The sequence below is a fragment of the Heloderma suspectum genome, chromosome 1 (assembly GCF_057233095.1).
Source record: "Heloderma suspectum isolate Gila_16-S chromosome 1, 16-S_ref, whole genome shotgun sequence".
NCBI lineage: Eukaryota > Metazoa > Chordata > Lepidosauria > Squamata > Helodermatidae > Heloderma > Heloderma suspectum.
The window spans coordinates 93,634,068-93,652,369 of record NC_139458.1 but is presented as its reverse complement, the minus strand read 5'-3'; the positions used below and the strand labels follow the sequence as shown (position 1 = coordinate 93,652,369).

General features: G+C 42.9%; 1 protein-coding gene across 5 annotated transcripts in view; it reads left to right on the top strand.

Moving 5' to 3' along the window:
* TRIM44 (tripartite motif containing 44) overlaps window positions 1-18,302 on the top strand; it is a 128,328-nt gene that overhangs the window by 40,782 nt on the left and 69,244 nt on the right. For all 5 annotated transcript variants that reach the window (XR_014790411.1, XR_014790414.1, XM_084851276.1 and 2 more), the window contains exons 3-4: window positions 788-1,027; window positions 16,330-16,349. Coding sequence is in view for 3 of the 5 variants with exons in the window: in XM_084851276.1 (XP_084707402.1) it covers window positions 788-1,027; window positions 16,330-16,349 (260 nt within the window). In the remaining 2 variants the exon portion in view is untranslated. The remainder of the gene's footprint in view (window positions 1-787; window positions 1,028-16,329; window positions 16,350-18,302) is intronic.

The window sequence follows — 18,302 nt, the reverse complement described above, 5'->3', positions numbered from 1 at the left end:
AGTTTTATTCAAAAACTGAATTGAGATAAGATTTGTTTTCATTATGAATTTGACAGGTATCCTGGTTTGATCTATATCTGTATTTGAAATTTGCTTATTAAGGTGCACTCATCCTTCTCTCTGTTTAGAGGAGATCTGTGAGCTAGCATTCCATCTATGACAGGTTGCTAAATTAGGCAAGGTGGACATTTGTCCCAAGCTGCTGGCTTGTGGGTCACAGTTCATGGCCAATTGTTCCCTGCTCCTCTTGTGAACATGCTTTAGCATTCTGCTGGCTATTTTGCAAAGTTCTGGAAGAGAAAGTAGTCTTTTCTTGTTCCTACCAACCACAAGCCATGTTGCCAGTCATGTCTGGTAATTGGTATAATGTCCATTTCCAATACCACCACCACTCCCTTCCTGGAAATGTATTTTGATGGCTTTAATATCATAAGTATAATATTTCATATTATACTTATTCTACATTAATATTTAGGGTTTAATAGTGGTTTAGAGCCTGAGCTTACTTAGCCTTAGTCAATCCACTTTATTCCACCTCCCAGCCCCCAAGGAAAAGTATTACTGGCCTTCATTACAGGGCTATTTTTAAGGATTGCTGAGATGTGAATCGCCTGAAACATTCAAAGGCACTATTATAAATATTAACTAGTTTATTATTTGTTCTTCAGAATTTACTGTTTCACTCCAGAGCCCTGAGTAGATTTCAGATTCTCCCTATTCCAGGCAGTAGCTCTCTAGTAAACTTGTCAGCAATTCTCTAAAAGCCCATTATTCTTTTATACCTCAGGTGACTCAAGGTGACATGAAGCAGTGCATTCAGCAAGAGTTCGACAAAGTACGGCGTCTGGTTTGTGAAGAGGAACAGAGAGCTCTCCACCTGGTGGATCTCCAAGAAGCATTGGCCACTGCTCACACAACAGAAGTTCTGGCTGAAATAGATGTCCGCATGGAAAAATTGATGACTGAGATGGCAGAGCTCACAAGGCAGCTGAACACCTTTAATGAGCTAGCTCTGCTCAAGCCTGAGGTAAATAAAGAGCATATGAAGCAGTTAACAGCAGAGGGCTGTAAAGCTTTATGATGGATGCAGAAGTTTAGCCTCCTTTATTGCTTGTCAGCATTTAGAGGTGGCCACAAATTCACTAAACTTCCAAAAGGATATGCAGGGTTGTAAGCAATAACCCATTATGAGTTGCGTGTGGTTATGTTGATACCCAATTGACTTAGGTGGTTTGAAAGGGCACAAGGCCAACTGCTTCCATCCATTTTAAAGTGGGATTCTAGTGCTTGACTGCAGCAAGATTTTGTATCTGATTATGTGAATGAGGATATGTATAAAGGGTTTTGACATTCTTGTAAACCTCTGACTTCAGTTTTCTTTCAAGTTGGAGGGAACACGTATGCGCTTTAAAAAATAGAGTTGTGGTATTTGATGTGCAGGGCTGGCCCTAGCATTAGGCAGAGTGAGGTGGTTGCCTTAGGCAGTGGCGGATGATGAACGTAGGAGGAAGCAACAGCAAGGTGTTGGATAACAAAACCGTGTATGCCACACCGCTTGCCCTGCACACCCTTAAGCTAGCCTGCTGCCCTGTGGTGCAGTAGAGGACTGTCCCATCACCAGTGCTGAAGTAGTATTCAGCTGCCTGTCCAGTTAGTTTCGGTGTGTGGTGCACCAACCCTCTTGTCCTTTGCCTCAGGCAGCAGAATATTTTGGGCCAGTCCTCTTGATACGGAGCCCCTTTTTATTCTTTTAAAGGAGGCAGAGATGGTGTTCTCTTCTTCCCTAGAATGGGTCTATATTTTTTTATTACTACCTCCAGGCTGTTATGAATTTTCTATGGCAGCTATTTTTGTCACTTTGTTTATAGCTGCCACATATAAGATAGATGAAGAATCCACATTCTACTTCCCTTGTGTAAAGGAGGCTTCCTATGCCAGAAATATATACCAACAGAATGCCTATTAAATTTTGCCTTAGAGTTCTGTAGTTGGTCAGGTTAAGATGAGCAATCTTAAGAAATTCAGCGCATCACTCTTTGTTGTTGTTGTTGTTTTGCAGAAACGGGCTTGCAGCAAAACCAGGAGACTTATCAATCGCTTAGTGTAATATAGTGTAATATAAGAGGTGTGGCAATAAAAGGCACATTCAGATAATGTTGAGGCAGAATATGTAAGAAGGCCTCTGTTGGATTAGGTCAGAGTCCCTGTAGTTCACTCTCCAGTGGCCAGCCAGGTACACACTGGCAAGCACACAAACAGGGCATAAAGGCAAGAGCCCTCACTAAGTGTTTGCTCCCTGGCAGCTGAACATGAAGCTCATATTTGTCTATCATCATGGCTAATAGCAGTTGGTAGACCTATCCTTCATGTCTAATTCTTTTTTAAAAAAAGGATCTTTTTGACAGCAAATTCCATATGTAATTGTGCATGATGTGAAGCAATACTTTTCTTTTGGCTATTCTGAATCCACTGCCAATCAATTTAATTGAGTGACCCTAAGCTCTAGTATTATGAGAGTAAAATTTCCTTCCTTTCTCCATACCATTTGTAATTTCTTGAACTTCCCCTCCCTTCCATTATCTTTCTCCTGAGCTAAAAAGCCTTAATGTTTAGCCTTTTAGCATACAGAAAGTACTCAAGCCCCTTAATGATTATGGTTACCTTTTCCTACACTTTCCAGCTCTGTTTTATCCTTTTTGAGATGGAGCAACCAGAATTTTTTACAGTATTCCAATGTGGTTGCACCATAGATTTACATAAAAGGCATTGTGATGTTGGCTATCTTGTTTCTCAATCCCTGTCCTAGTAATACCAAACGCAGAATTTGTCCTTTTCACTGTCATTGCACAACGTGTTTGACACTTAGAGCTTTTGTAAAGGGCCTACAAAAAGAAGTGTCCTTGTTTGAAAACAAATGGACAACAGCAGCACAAGAAAAACATACTGGGGAGGACATAGAAGTACAAAGTGCATTTAGGACTGGGAAGCATGTGACAAGTACTTTTCTTCCAAGTAACCATGGGGGAAACAGTCCATCCCCCCAACTGACACCCCCGACACCCCCAATGCTGCCTGTATGTTGTACTTGCTGGGCAACCCTCTACTTGAATAAAAAGTTGAATTTTATAGCACTGTAGTCATGATGCCCATGAGGTTTAACAATGCTTGTATTTGACACCAGATCCTGGGCACCATTAAGGTTTATGTCCAGAGTTTCCTCCCCTCTAGTCAGCTCCGTAACTAATTGTTCTAAAGCACTGACATCTTAAGTTTTGTATTTAGCTGGACCTTTTGCCTTCTTTGACAAACAGAAAAATACCCCCAAATGGATTTCCCTGTTTTTCTATACATGCTGTGTCTAGCAATAACCATATCCTACTGAACCTCAACTGTTCAACCATTTTTAATATACCTGCTCTATCTGTATTCCCTTCTTACTGCCAAGCATTCTAATTCCCCCACCTTGGCTTGGCAGCTTCTGGCATTTGCATATAAACATTTATACATTGAATCTCTCTCTCCATAATTTTTTTGGGATACACACACAGAGACCCAAGTTTGCACGATACAACACCCCATCATGGGCAGTCAATCATGCTGGGATGTCATGTCATCTGAACTTGGAGCATTTTCTGTGGGGTGGCTTATTTTTCAGGAACAAGCCATGGCGAGAACTGATAGTTTGTTGTGGGGTTCTTCTTGCCCACGATGGCTTGTCATGTTGTCTGAACCCAGGAGACCGATTTTATTGTGGGTTGAGGCAGTTGGCTATAGAGCTGCTTGGCAACAGCAGCAAAAAATGCTACCGCTCCTTGTGATGATATTGGTTGCCAAAGGCTGCCTAGCAACAAATTGCACTGTGGCAGCCTGAGCCCTCCCTCCTCCCTCAGCAGCCTCCTCCCCCACCTCCTGCTCCACTTTTCAGCAACGTATTTTCTTCTAACCCATGTGAGCCAGCTGTGTGTAATCTACATAGCAACCTTGAAGGAGCTTGTTATCCTCCCAACTTTCTTCGTGTCTTCAGTGGGCCCTTCCCTACAGCATGGTTTTCCAAAGGACTTCCTCGCAGAGTAAACCTCTAAATATTTGAAGCAAAGTTAGTTTGGATTCTTTTGACACTTCATATTGTCCTATCCATTACCATGATGTGCTGTGTAAAATTTCTTTTCATTTGATCAGTGGTAGGGGGCCGATATTAACATCACCCCCTTTTTGTGAAATATTGCCAGCGATGCTTTATGCATTATGGGGGAAATCTCCCCCATAATGGCCTTGTCCATGCACGAGAAGTAGTGGGAAGTACTACTATGTTATCTGTACTCCTGGCAGGGAATAGCTCAACCCAAACACAGTTGCTTCAAGTACTATAGCAGGTGGAGTCCACAAAGTTCGCAGAGTTTGCTTGCTAAAGTGACTTGCTCCCCCTGTGTGCCATGGATCCTGTAGAGGAGGTGGATGCCAAGTCTCTCCACCACTCTTTCAAGATCCCTACACAAGCATCACAGGAATCTGGTCATGATGCATCTGTTGCCTTGGCGAGGTGGAGGGAGTACATCAGAGAGTTGGGACGCGTTTCTGGACTGAGGCTGAATTTATGTATTTATTATTTATGTATTTATTACATTTATATCCCACCTTTCTTCCATCATGGAACTCAAGGGGGCTACATGTGATTCCCAGGTAGTCTCCCCTCCAAGCACTGACCAGACCCAGACCTGCTTAGCTTCAGCAAGGTGGCTGCCTCCTGTGCCTTTGGACTGGATAGGTCCAGCGGCCCAGGAACAGCTGTAGAGCACCTGGCATGATTCCCTTTTTCCCTGGTTCTCCAAGCTGATGTTACCCGTGCAGTGCAAAGAGAAGCTGTATGGGCTGAAGGAAAAGTTCAAGGAAATCACAAGCGCTCAGGCATCTCGCTTTATGCCATGCCATTTTACGACAGACTTGCAACTATCCTTCTTGCTTGGTGGGACATAACTCGTGGTTAAGCTGCTGGCAGCGGCATTTGCTCAGCCCACTCTCCGAGAGTCAGGTACCAGCCCTTGAAGGGCTGACAGTCTCCAACCCGTGATTCCTCCTCCCCGACTCTAGGCACGTCAAGCCCACTGTGCGGACAGTTGTCTCCAGTACTCCCATGCCATGCAGGGCCCCGTCTGCAACTATTTCAAGACCCCCAGATCCTGGACCACCCCAAAAAGTGTTCCAGGCAGAGTCTATACTATCTCCTGCAAATTCATCCCTGCTGCCATAAAAACCTGCTGGTCCCCTTTCTGGGGCAAGTTCACCAACAATATATTCCTTGAGTACAAGCAGCCCAACATATTTTAACTCTGCTGCGAGAAGGGCAGCCTGGTGGGCAACAGCACAGCATGAACCCAGAACAACTGTAAATGTTTTTATAGCATGGTGCTCTAGGCACTTGTGGACGCTAAGGGGAAATTTATGGATGTTTACGCTGGGGTTTTCAGGAGAAGCCATGATACTGCTATCTTTGGAATTCACCACTGGCAGATAAGCTAGAGACAGGCATATCATTCACCCCCCTTCCCACCATGGTAAACAGGCATCCTGTGCACCCCCTCATCCTCAGTGACCAGGTTTTTGCCTGCGTCTCATGTCGTCATACCAGGCTCCACGGATGGCCATGCAGAAAAACATCAACTGCTACCACAGCTGTGCTAGTCTCCCTGTTGAGTGCACATTTGGCTGCTTAAAGGCATGCTGGCACTCACTGTACACACTTCTGGATGTGGAGGAAGACCTCGTCTCAGATGTGATTGCTGCTTGCTGCATCCTGCACAACATCTGCAAGTCTGGGGGGTGGGGGATGCACCCCTTGAGGACAACCCTGACTTTCCAGAACCAGGGGCTGAGAACAGTACCATTGCCATAAATGGGCAGATGAATGATCCCCCACTGGTTCTGCTGAATCCAGCATCCGAAGCAGTGGCATGGTGGGAAGCTAGAGATATCTGTGCAGCTATCACCGACTAGATCAGGACCTATTACCCATGTGTGTGCAGTGCATAAGGATGGTGCAGCAGTTAGAAAGGACACAGCAGTATGAGCAAACAGCCAACACACCAAGGGTTATTCGTGGATGTGGCTTAGTGTGATATGAGAACCCGCCCAGAGGTTCTTCAGTGATTCCCCTTTAAATAGTGTTTGATAAGTGCATTGGTGAGGAGTTGGTATATAAATAATAAACATCAGTGTACATGGTGTTTTATAGCTGAAAACAAATGGCAGATGCATGCCTTGAAGAGTTTATTTTATTTATTTATTAAATTTCTTAATCACCCATCTGGTCAGTCACCCAGCCACTCTGGGTGATGTACAACAGTACAATTTAAAACAGTAAAATTATACATTAAAAAATTATTTAAAAATACCCTAACCCACCCCAAATGCCTGCGTGAATAACCGAGTTTTCAGTGTGTGGCGGAAGCTCATTAAAGATGGGGAATGGCGGAGGTCACTAGGGAGGGAGTTCCACAGAGTGGGGGCCACCACAGAGAAGTCCCTCTCTCTCGTCCTCACCAGCCTAGCTGTCCTGGCTGATGGACCAGAGAGAAGGCCATCCGAGGCTGATCTTGTTGAGTGGCCTGACTGGTGTTGCTGGAGGCACTCCTTGAGAGAGTCTGGGCCGAAACTGTATAGGGTTTTAAAGGTCAAAACCAACACCTTGAATTTGGCCCGGAAAACAACTGGTAACCAGTGCAACTCCCTCAGCATCGGAGTGATGTGATCATGCCAGGGGCTGCCTTTAATCAGGCGAGCCACCGCGTTCTGCACCAGCTGCAGCTTCTGAACTGTATGCAGTTTACAATATACAACAGGCTTTCCCAACCTAGTGCTGTCTGGATGTTTTGGACTACAACACCCATCACCCCGATCATTTGCCATGTTGGGTGTGGCTTATGGGGGTTGTAGTCTAAAATCTTTGGAAGGCACCATGTTGGGGAAGGCCGCTCTAAAAGTTCTTCCCATCCTCACTTTGAGGGCCTGAAACATTTACACCATTGCCCATTGAGGATGAGTAGATTCACACTAGATACTTGCCAGCTCTTGTTGTCCATCTCCCAGTTCTAAAACAGAAATTTGTATTGGCTTTGGATTCTTTATAAGCCAGTCCCTCCCCGCCCCGCAATCCATTTTTGCATAAATGGCAAAGTGTTCATCAGTGTGACTGATGGATTAAGAGTCATTCACATCTGTGAGAGAAAGTCTGTGAGAGTTTCGGATATTGGGCGGTATAGAAATAAATAAATAAATAAAATAAAGTCAAGAGGCTACAATGACATGACAGCTCACTGTGGCTTAATTTAGCACTAGCGGCTGTTATGTCATACCAAGCACCCTGGGCACCTCTTTTGCATGGCGCTCACAGGTGCCCCTGCTTGTCGTGGTTTGCTGTGTCATTCAAACCTGGTGCTGTGGGTTGTTTGAAGGGTAGATTACCGTAAAATAACCTTAAAGCAAGCTATGGGTTATTTGCAGGTTGTCTACCCCCTCGAACAACACACGACGCTTGGTTCACATGACATGGCAAGCTATGAGCGTGCCACCGCCGCTTGCATATTAAAAATGGTGGCTGGCACACTTTGCTAAACCCCACAGGGACATTAACCCCGCGTTACATGCAAACTGCCCCAATATGGGGCAAAATCCGCTACCCACCCTTGTCTTTGGCACCACCAGTGGGCTGGTTCACACACCTCAACAGCCCACCATGGCTTAAGTTAGCCGTGGGGATTGCCATGCCATGTGCCCACAGGCACCATTTTTGCATGGTACCCGGCTTACTGTGGCCTACTGTGTCATGCGAAACCGGGCAGCATGGCTTGTTGGGAATGGACAACAACCCAACAACAGCCTATGGCTTATTTGAGGGTTGTTCCCCACTCTAAGCTATACTGCCCAGGTTCGTGTGACATGGCAACCCACACTAGCACAGGTTTATTAATGCAAATTGTGCCTGGCACATGTAGCTGGTGAAATAAGTGTATTTTCTCCCACCATGATCGCGTGAATGTAGTCACTGTTTGGGGCTCCCTCTTCAGGGATGTCTCCACAGCCCCTTTACTTTTAACTATAAAGGTTAATGACTCCCATACATTTGCGGAGAAGTTTACAAGGTTATAGCTGAAAAGAGGTGAGGACAAAATGCCACAGATGCAGTTGACTCACTTCCAGGAAAAGATAAAAAATACCTAATGATGGCTAATAAGTCTACTGATTGGTCAGAGAAGGGGGCAGAGAAAGAAATATCTGCACTTGGATAGACCCTAGTCCACAGTAGATTTATTGCAATGGAAAAAACACAAAAATAAGGTAAAAAAAATATCTTGCTGGATTTGATCAGGGATTCAACTAGTCCAGAATTCTGTCTCTGAAAGCAGTCAGGCACATTGCTTCGGGAAGATCACAAGCAGGGGACAAAAAAGAGATCCGGTCTTCGTTATGTCCTCCCAGCATGCAGTTTTCAGGAGCATGTTCCTTCTTTACATGGAGGTTCCTGCTAATAGGGGTGAACATGGGAACAGGGAAGTGAGCGATCATCGGCACAGCTACTGCATGGGCACGCAACTGCGTATCAGTGTGGAACTTGGGGAAGCAATGATACAGTCTTCAGGGTTTCGGCCTGTTGGTGCCATCAGCGCAGGCAGATGTCCAGGTTCCCACTCAGCAGAATGACCTCCAAATGCAGTAGGGCTTGCATACCACATTTTGAAATAATTGAAGTAATATACATTATCATCTAAAGAGGGGCACACACACCCCAATTATGTTCAGAACCTAAAATTACCCAATTAAGGGTGCAATCCTATGCATGTTGAGATGGAAAAAAGCCTTGCAACTCCCAGCATTTCCTAGCCAGCCATACTGGGAGTTTTAGGACTTTTTGCTGCCTAAATATGCATAGGATTGCACCCTTAAATCACTGTTTTGGCTGCTCAAGTAACAAACAACAACCCAATTCTGCTCTAAGGCAAAGACTTGCCCATCCCTTGCCTTTGTTTCTGTACATGGGCGTCTTGCTAGTATATTTGTTTTAAGCTGCTAATACACCATGCCAGCACATGTCTTCATATTACTATTTACAGGATAATATTAGGTAAAAGTACCCACTGTGCTAGACACACAAAAGAGTATCTTGCTCTGAGCATCTTTTATTTATTTGTTTCATTTTGATTTGTGGCCTGCCTGTCGACAACACAGGCTTGCTAGTTAAAAGGGTTGGCTTTGCTTTTATTCCCATCAGAGACTTCATTCCAAATTCTTGAGCAAAGATATAAATGTAACCTTGGTGAAACTTTGGTCACTTCCTAGAAGTTATACCAATGATGACTTCAAGACAACAAGTTAAGAAAGAACTTGCATTGACTTTGTTAACTTTTTTGTTCTGAGCACATATTGAGTCCATTCAACACCTTTTGATTCACTTGTCTTAGAAAAGGAACCGTAGGTGTTTTTGATAGGTGGATGGAAAGGTGGTTGATTTCTTTAGATCACAGAAATCTTTCCACTGTCAGTACCGTGATATCCTTTGTTCACTCTGTTTTGCATCTTTTTTCAGTGTTGAGAAGGAAAATTCTCTGTAGTGGCCATTGTGTATGAGGATTTTCTCCTCCACTAGTCATGAGAGGAGAAGAATGTTGACTCCTGATGCAAATATCCCTAATAGCCTGAGATGCTTCCATGTGATGCTTCCAGGTTGTCTCTGACTGGTCTGAAAGCAACTGAAGTTCGCTGGTGTCTTTCAGGGTTCAGTATACGAATGTAATGGGGAAAGGCTGAGAAGAACTTCATCAGGAGGGCTTTAAACTGAATCTTATAGGGGAGGGAGATGTAAAGTTGGGGGTAACAATGGACGAAAGCTCATGCGCCACAATGGACACAACAACAACTTTAATAGTGCGCAATAATAGTCTTCAAAGACATGTAGGAAGAAAGGCAGACTATAAAGCACATGGTCTTCAATGTCTATATACTAATGCCCAGAGTATGGGAAACAAACAGAACGAACTTGAACTCTTAATACAAGAGGGAAATTATGACTTGATAGGTGTAACTGAAACTTGGTGGGATGACTCCCATGACTGGAATACAGCAATTGAAGGATATAACTTGTTCAGAAAGAACAGAAGGAACAGAAAAGAAGGTGGAGTTGCACTATATGTTAAAAATATATATATCTCTACCCAGAAATACAGGAGGATGACCTTGGTAGCTCCATTGAGAGCATCTGGGTTAAAATAAATGGGGCAAAGGACAAAAGGAACCTTGTGGTTGGAGTCTACTACTGGCCACCCAATCAAGGAGAAGATGAGGATGAAGCTTTTGAAAAGCCAATTGCCAGTATTTCAAGGAAGCATGATGTAGTAGTAATGGGGGACTTCAATTTCCCCGATATTTGTTGGAAGACAAATTCTGCAAAACATGGCCCCACCAAGAAATTCCTGACTTGTGTTGCTAATAACTTCCTCCTACAGAAAGTGGAGGAAGGAACTAGAGGATCGGCTATCCTTGACTTGATCCTAACCAACAGAGATGACTTAGTGGATCAAGTAGCAGATACAGGAACTCTGGGGGAAAGTGACCATGTTATACTTGAGTTCTTGGTTCTAAAAGAAGCAAAAGCTGAGTGCAGCCAAACGCATACCCTGGATTTTAGGAAAGCCAATTTTAATAAACTCAGAACAATAATAAGTAAGGTCCCGTGGCAAGTGACTCTAATGAGAAAAGGAATCCAAGATGGGTGGGAGTTTTTTAAAAACGAAATTCTCAAGGCACAATTACAAACAATTCCAACAAGAAAAAAAGGTGGAAGACAACAGAAGAAGCCAATGTAGCTTCACAAAAAGCTTAGAGATGACCTGAAAACAAAGAGGACACATATAGGAAGTGGAAGGAAGGCCATGCTACAAAGGAAGAGTACAGGCAGGTAGCACAGAATTGCAGGGATGGTGTCAGGAAGGCTAAAGCTGAGAATGAGCTGAGGTTAGCGAGGGATGCTAAAAGCAACAAAAAGGCTTTCTTCAGATACGTGCATAGTAAAAGACAGAAGAAAGAAATGGAGGTTCAGCTATTAAATAAGGATGGCAAAATGATAACAGATGACAAAGAAAAGGCAGAGGTGCTCAATTCCTACTTTGGCTCAGTCTTCTCCCGAAAGAGGGTCTATGACCCCCTGGAACTGGCAGAAGAGCTCTCCGAACCACTCTCTATTATTTTTGAGAAATCATGGAGGACGGGTGAAGTGCCAGATGACTGGAGGAGGGGTAATGTTGTCTCTATCTTCAAAAAGGGTAAAAAGGAGGAACCTGAGAACTACAGACCAGTCAGTCTGACATCACTCCCTGGGAAAATTCTGCAGCAGATTATAAAGCAATCCATCTGGAAGCACCTTGAAAACAATGCAGTGATTCCTCGAAGCCAACATGGATTTGTCAAGAACAAATCCTGCCAGACGAATCTGATCTCATTTTTTGATCAGGTAACCTCCCTTGTGGACTGTGGGAATGCTGTAGACATAATACACCTCGACTTTAGCAAAGCTTTCGACAAAGTGCCCCATGATATCCTGATGAGCAAACTAGCTCAAAGTGGGCTAGATGAAACAACGATCCAGTGGATCCACAGCTGGCTACAGAATCAGACACAAAGAATGCTTATCAGTGGGATCTTCTCAAACTGGGAGAGGTAACAAGCAGCGTACCGCAGGGCTCAGTCCTGGGCTTAGTGCTCTTCAACATTTTTATTAATGACTTGGAGGAGGAGGTGCGGGGAATCCTGATCAAATTTGCAGATGACACAAAATTGGGCGGGATAACTAATACCTTGGAAGACAGAAACAAAATTCAAAGTGATCTTGATCAGTGGAGCACTGGGCAGAAAACAACAAAATGACATTTAATAGGAATAAATGCCAAGTTCTGCACCTAGGAAAAAGAAACTAAATGCACAGTTACAAGACGGGGGATACGTGGCTCAACAACACGACAAGTGAGAAGGATCTTGGAATTGTTGTCGATCACAAGCTGAATCTGAGCCAACAATGTGATGTGGCTGCAAAAAAGGCAAATGCTCTTTTGGGCTTCATTAATAGAAGTATAGCTTCCAAATCACATGAAGTACTAGTTCCCCTCTACTCAGCACTGGTTAGTCTTCATCTGGACTACTGTGTCAAGTTCCGGGCACCACACTTTAAGAAGGATGCAGACAAACTGGAGAGGGTTCAGAGGAGGGCAAAGAAGATGATCAGGGGACTGGAAACAAAGCCCTATGAGGAGAGGCTGAAAGAAATGGGCATGTTTAGCCTTGAGAAGAGAAGACTGAGGGGAGATATGATAGCGCTCTTCAAGTACTTGAAAGGTTGTAAGAGAGAGGAAGGCCAGGATTTCTTCTCGATTATCCCAGAATGCAGCACACAGAATAATGGGCTCAAGTTACAGGAAGCCAGATTCCAGCTGAACATCTGGGAAAACATCCTGACTGTTAGAGCAATACGACAATGGATCCAATGACCTAGGGAGGTGGTGGGCTCTCCCACACTGGAGGCATTCAAGATGAAATTGGACAGCCATTTGTCAGGGATGCTCTGACTTGGATTCCTGCATTGAGCAGGGGTTTGGACTCTTATAGGCCCCTTCCAACTGTTCTATGATTCTATGATTAGCAGCTGGATCCTTCAAAAAAAGCAGCAGGTGTTGCAAGACTCAGCCACCCTGCCAAGTCACTCCCATCAGAGCAGGTTTGGCAGATCAGTTGGAATGACCAAGAAAAATGGCTTTGTTCATCTAAAATGTACAACTACTGTGCGTTCTGATAAATACTTGGCCACCGAGCAAATACCACCTATGCACAATAACAGATCCCTACAGATCAACATTATCCAAACTTAAAATGGCACAATAGTCAGAAAGCATACTGACTGTGATGTCCCTACATCAAGAAAGTGAGCTGAGCCAGACATAGTACTTATTATATGTTCAAGGAATTAAGCATGTAGAAGACTTTCCAGAAAACACTCACTTTACAGATGAGGAACATGACACAAAGTCATCTTTAAAGATCAGATGGCTAATGTTGGAAACAGTTTTGCACTAGATGGAGAGAAGTGAATTGCCCAAGGCAACAAGCTAAACAGGTTTGGTCAGAGCCCCCAAACACCAAACCACTCTTCTGAACCACATTTGCTATTGCAATGCTATTTTATAGAAAGCAAACCAGTTAATTTCACATAGAGATCCCTGACCAGTTACCCCTATTACCTATCCAGATCCTTCAAAACCAATACCCCTTCAACTGAATTTACCATCTCTATCCTCTCCAATTAATCTTCCTGTCTTGCCACCATCCCCACCAAGAAAAGGGGGAAATCCATTTTTCTAACCCAGGCCATGTCATTTTGTAGTCTAGGCCATCTCTCTCCCTACTGCTCCCACTCACATTAACATAGCCTCTGGGGTGTGGAAATAGGCCAAAGGTGGGCTCTAAGACAGGAGATCCTTAGAAGCGGGTGCTGTGCTTTCAGAAAAGGCAACTGGCCAATCATCAGCCAGTTACCCAACATTGTCATTGATTATGATGATTGAGCCAGACAACACCATTACTATCTTCTACAATACAACCTAAAAGGGAAGAGCCTGTTCAGAAATGCTTCTTATAGAGGCAGAAGGGGGAAACCCCTTCATACATTTCTGTGGCCCCCTGCCAGTGCAGTGATGCAAATGCCATGGTGCCATGTTTCATTATTGCCACCTTGAAGGGGTGGGTGTGGAAGGAGTACAGTAAAACCAATCCCATCATTTTTTATTTTACCCATATGTGTTCTTTTTTGCCATCATGTGGCAGTTCAGAGCAATTCTGACAGTCTGGCTCTGATGCCTGTTTTCTCATGAGCTTCCTCATGACTCAGAACCCATACAGGCAACCAGACTACACTGGGGGCTACTTATCCAGAGAATAAGTTGGTTGTCTCTGTCATCCTGCCAAGTGGTGAGCTGGTTTTCACCTGCACATCCAGTAGAGATGGATGAGAATGGAACGTAAAATGGTCATTTATAGAGGTTCCCATAATAACATACCAACACCATCATTAGTTGCTCTTGGACTTTGAGTGTTTAGAGTAGTAGTTGGAAATGTGCGGCCCTCCAGATTTTGGACTGAACTCTTATGAGCCCTAACCAACATAGCCAGTGGTGAGGAATGATGGGAGTTGTAGTCCAACAACATCTGGAGAGCTGCATGTTCCAAAACTCTGGTTTAGAGATAGGGAGCCAATGTCACTTGGTGATCGAATGGGTAAGATGAAGCTATGGAAACTTCATACTACATACGTCATTCAGTCCATAACAACATAAGAAGAACTTTGCTGGATTTGACCACAGTCCATCTAGTCTTAACACCTGGTATCTAACCATATGCTTCTGGATAGTCACAAGCAGAGCATAGAACTAATAGCTTCTTGTTTGTCTCCAACTTCTCATATTCAACTGTTTTCTCTATGAATTTGTCTAATACCCTTTCAAGGACATCTAAACTAGAAGTGAACATAATGTTTCTACTAGTACATTCCATAAACTAATTATGTATTGCGTAAGGCTATATTTCCTTTGACTTGAAGGAAAATAAAATGAAATAGCGAGCCTTGCAGTTGCTCTGCTATAACTCAGTGCTAACGCCAATATGTAGAAGAATTATTTTAAGCAGAGCTGTAATTCAAGAAAGAAGTAGATAGGGACAGAAGCCACGTGAGATAAATGGTTGATAGATGGTTGATAAATTCATAAATGCAATTCCAAATGTATTTCTCAATACAGTATATTCTTTATTAATGTGAATCTTCTATATTAATATACTTCCAAAACTGAAATAACTTGTTTGCACCTGTTGTGTATATATGGCCCATTTCTTTTCTGAATAGTGGATTTTCATGAAAGGAATGGAACAGAGAGACAAACAGGAGTGTTTTAGCACTACATTGTAAAGACTGTATTTGCCAAACATACGCTGTAAATAAAGGAAGCGGGGGAGTTGCTGCTGCATTTGTTTTATGTGGGATCTTATGCACATATGGAGCTGCGTTATACAGAGTGATATAATTGGTTTATCTAAGCTTATATTATCTACTACGATTGGCATTAGCTCTTGAAGGCCTCAGGCAGAAAAAAGTCTTTTCTCAGGCCTGCTGTCTGAGATTGTTTTTAACAGAAGATGTCAAACTTGGTAGGTGCTGCATGCAAAGCGATGCTGTATCCATTGAGCTTTAGGCTCTGTGTTGTCCATATGGTGCTAGGCTGCCTCTGTAATATTTGTCCAAGCTTGCCTTTAAAGCACCAGTTGTTTACTGAAGGTAAATAATTTAAGAAAGCATAGATGAGTTAATATATGTATTTGTTTCATAGTGTCACAGATAATGCTTTCTTGTCTGGTTAAATCCGATTACATTTCAGTATTAACTGAAGATTATATTACGCATCTTCTCTTATCAGACACTCAAAGCAAACAGATATCAAAGCTTGTTCAGTTTTGCCCTTTTCTGTGTGGAAGAGAAAATGTTACTTGTATAACTCCACAGTGGTATTTACATAGAATTGATTATTGCAATGCCCTTTCCTCTCTTTCAGAATGTGATATAAAATATCCTTAAGGCTCCGTTCAGAATGAGGAGCTTTAACGAGTACTGGCCTTACATCTTTTTCTTTTTTTTCCCACCGCACTTTAACACTTGTGTGTCATCTTCAATTCATGTGCTCATGTGAAAGCAATGAGGATCTAGCCCAATGTGTTTGGGACTGCAGGCATTTCTCATTTGAGCACTGTGGCATATAGACAAACGTATCTGAACTGCTAGATACCATTAGGGCCTTGTGTAATTACACACCATCTGCCACCCCAAGCACTAGATAAGGGTTATCAACCTATCAGTATGGTCGGGGGATGAGAAGATGTTATCTTCAACAAATGGCATCCTGAGCCATTCCCATCTTGCCAGAATGACCTGAGAATCTGGTGTGAAGGGCTAAAGTGTGCTTAACTGATGAGAGCTAAGATGATCGCTTCTAGAGATACTGTTATTACTGCTGCAAGTCCAGTGTAATAAATGAGCTGTTCTTTGTGCCCTCCTGGTCAAGTGCAGTCTGCAGCTTGAAATGTAATGATGATGACCTCCGTTAGCAGGCTAGAACCTCTCTTTCATCATTAGACAGCAGGCCCTGTGTGTGCCTGTCATACATTACTTATTTGTACTAGTCTAAACATGGAAATCAATGTCTTTCAGTGCTGCTCCCAACATTGTTTTTTTGTGTGTATGTTTTCCCACAGAGCACAGATGAAGAAACCAGGTGAGACCATTTCCTTCCTCTTCCTTCTCCCCACATTCTACCCCTTAACTTGTTTTAAGTGTGTGAAATTCATTTGGGGTTAGGAATAAGACTCCTAACGTTCTTTAAAAAGATACCAGCATTCTGTTTTATGGGAGGGAAATATAGTACTTCAGGATTTTAGCCAAGGCTATCCTAGCAATGTGTCGATTCATATGAAAAATAGAGACCTGTTGATTGGCTCTTTTGGGGTTAGTTACTTCAGTTACAATGTGTCACTCATTGTACTGATTGCAATGATGGTCAATTCAGCATATCAACCCTCCAGGCACACCTATTATCTCCTCTGATTGGAGCTCCTGAAGATCAAGGCAGGAAATGCTGGAGATGACGTTAGATGGTCAGCTGTGTTGGCTGGTGGCTCATGCAGGGGAGAGAAGCAGCACATTTCCTTGTTTTATGAGATTTTCTAGAAAATCTGATCTAAGTAAGTCACATGATCTGAATAAGCAACTGGGCAGTTCTGTGTAGTCTTCTGTAGAGAGGGGAGGAAGTCACGTATTTAACACCCCTCCCCTAACAGATACACACAGAGGATTTAAAAGCATTTGTCTGATTGTTAGCAAGGATGTGTATTAATAAGCAAAAACCAGTTTGTAAGTTTAAGTAAATAGCACTGGGAGCTACTAATGTGGGATGGTCATAAAGCACTTCCTTTCAACTACTGATGCTAGTAGGGATTCCCTGTTGTTGTATTTTTAGATTAAAAAATACCTAATAAGGTTGTATGGAATAACTCACAGTCTGTTGCCATTGCCTAATTATAACCTCACTGGACACTCAACGAATTGCTGTTCCAAAGCTAACAAGTTGCAGTACTGGAACCAGACAGTTGACTCAGATGAACTAAATATCACCTTGTGGCAGTGGCTTCTGCCTGGTAATGGATATGGGATTAAACTAACTTCCACACATTTTTCTACTCTTGTTCTGTATTCTGTACCTTTTACCATGACCTGTTCTTTACTGGTTTATGTCTTTAGAAATATACAAAAAAATGGCTGTTGTTTATTTCCTCTTGAATCCCTCCAGTCCCTTTTGTGGGAAGGTTAATCCAAGATACGTTTAGGCATATGATACTTATTTTCTGGAAGAATTCTTTATACATATCTGCCTTCAGCAGGGAAATGGGAATTCATTTGGAAACTGCCTGATGCAGTCTTTATGAAGTCTATCAATGTGACTTCTACTATTTTGATGTTGAGTTTGGTGCAGGCTGACAACTGAATGGATTGTTCTGCTTCTTCCCCTCTTCCCTGTGGGCCTTATTTTTCATAGCCGTATGTTTGGCTGTGTGGGAAGAGAAACGTGTTCTAATAATGTAAGGCAAACTTGGTATTCCTAATGCTTAGAATTTCCAGTGTGCCAGTTAGATGAATGCTCAGGTGGGTACTGCACATGCCCATCGTTTTCAATAAGCCTAAACTTTTCTGCATTGTTCTTGGAAAACAGCTTTGACTTTGTGGGAGAGGTAGGTTGGGAAATATCCATGAAGAGTGCAAAAAAAAAAGGAACTGATAAAAGTAGCAAGATGATGACACATGCAGATATAGAACATGAGTAGTGGTGCATTAATTCTGCTGTAGACATTTTGATGCTGTTTCGACACTGAGATAAAGAGTAATGAAGGCCATTGGTGCAGGCCTCTCTAGGCAGAGTTGCTCAGCTGTATTCATTGGTATTGGTCTAGTAGTATGTTTTACGATGCTCTTCCATCTCCTCCCTGTAATTTTATTTTTTTTTATGTTGGGTAGATCATGAAGACTTAAAGTGGCACATCCAAAAGAGATAATAATTATTATGTTGAAAGGCAGATACTCTTAAAAGTAAGTATAGGGAAGGCTGTAATGCTTCTTTTAATTCTCTTGTTGTCCCAGTATAGAATGTGCAAGAATTGGCTTCGGGATTTTGGCA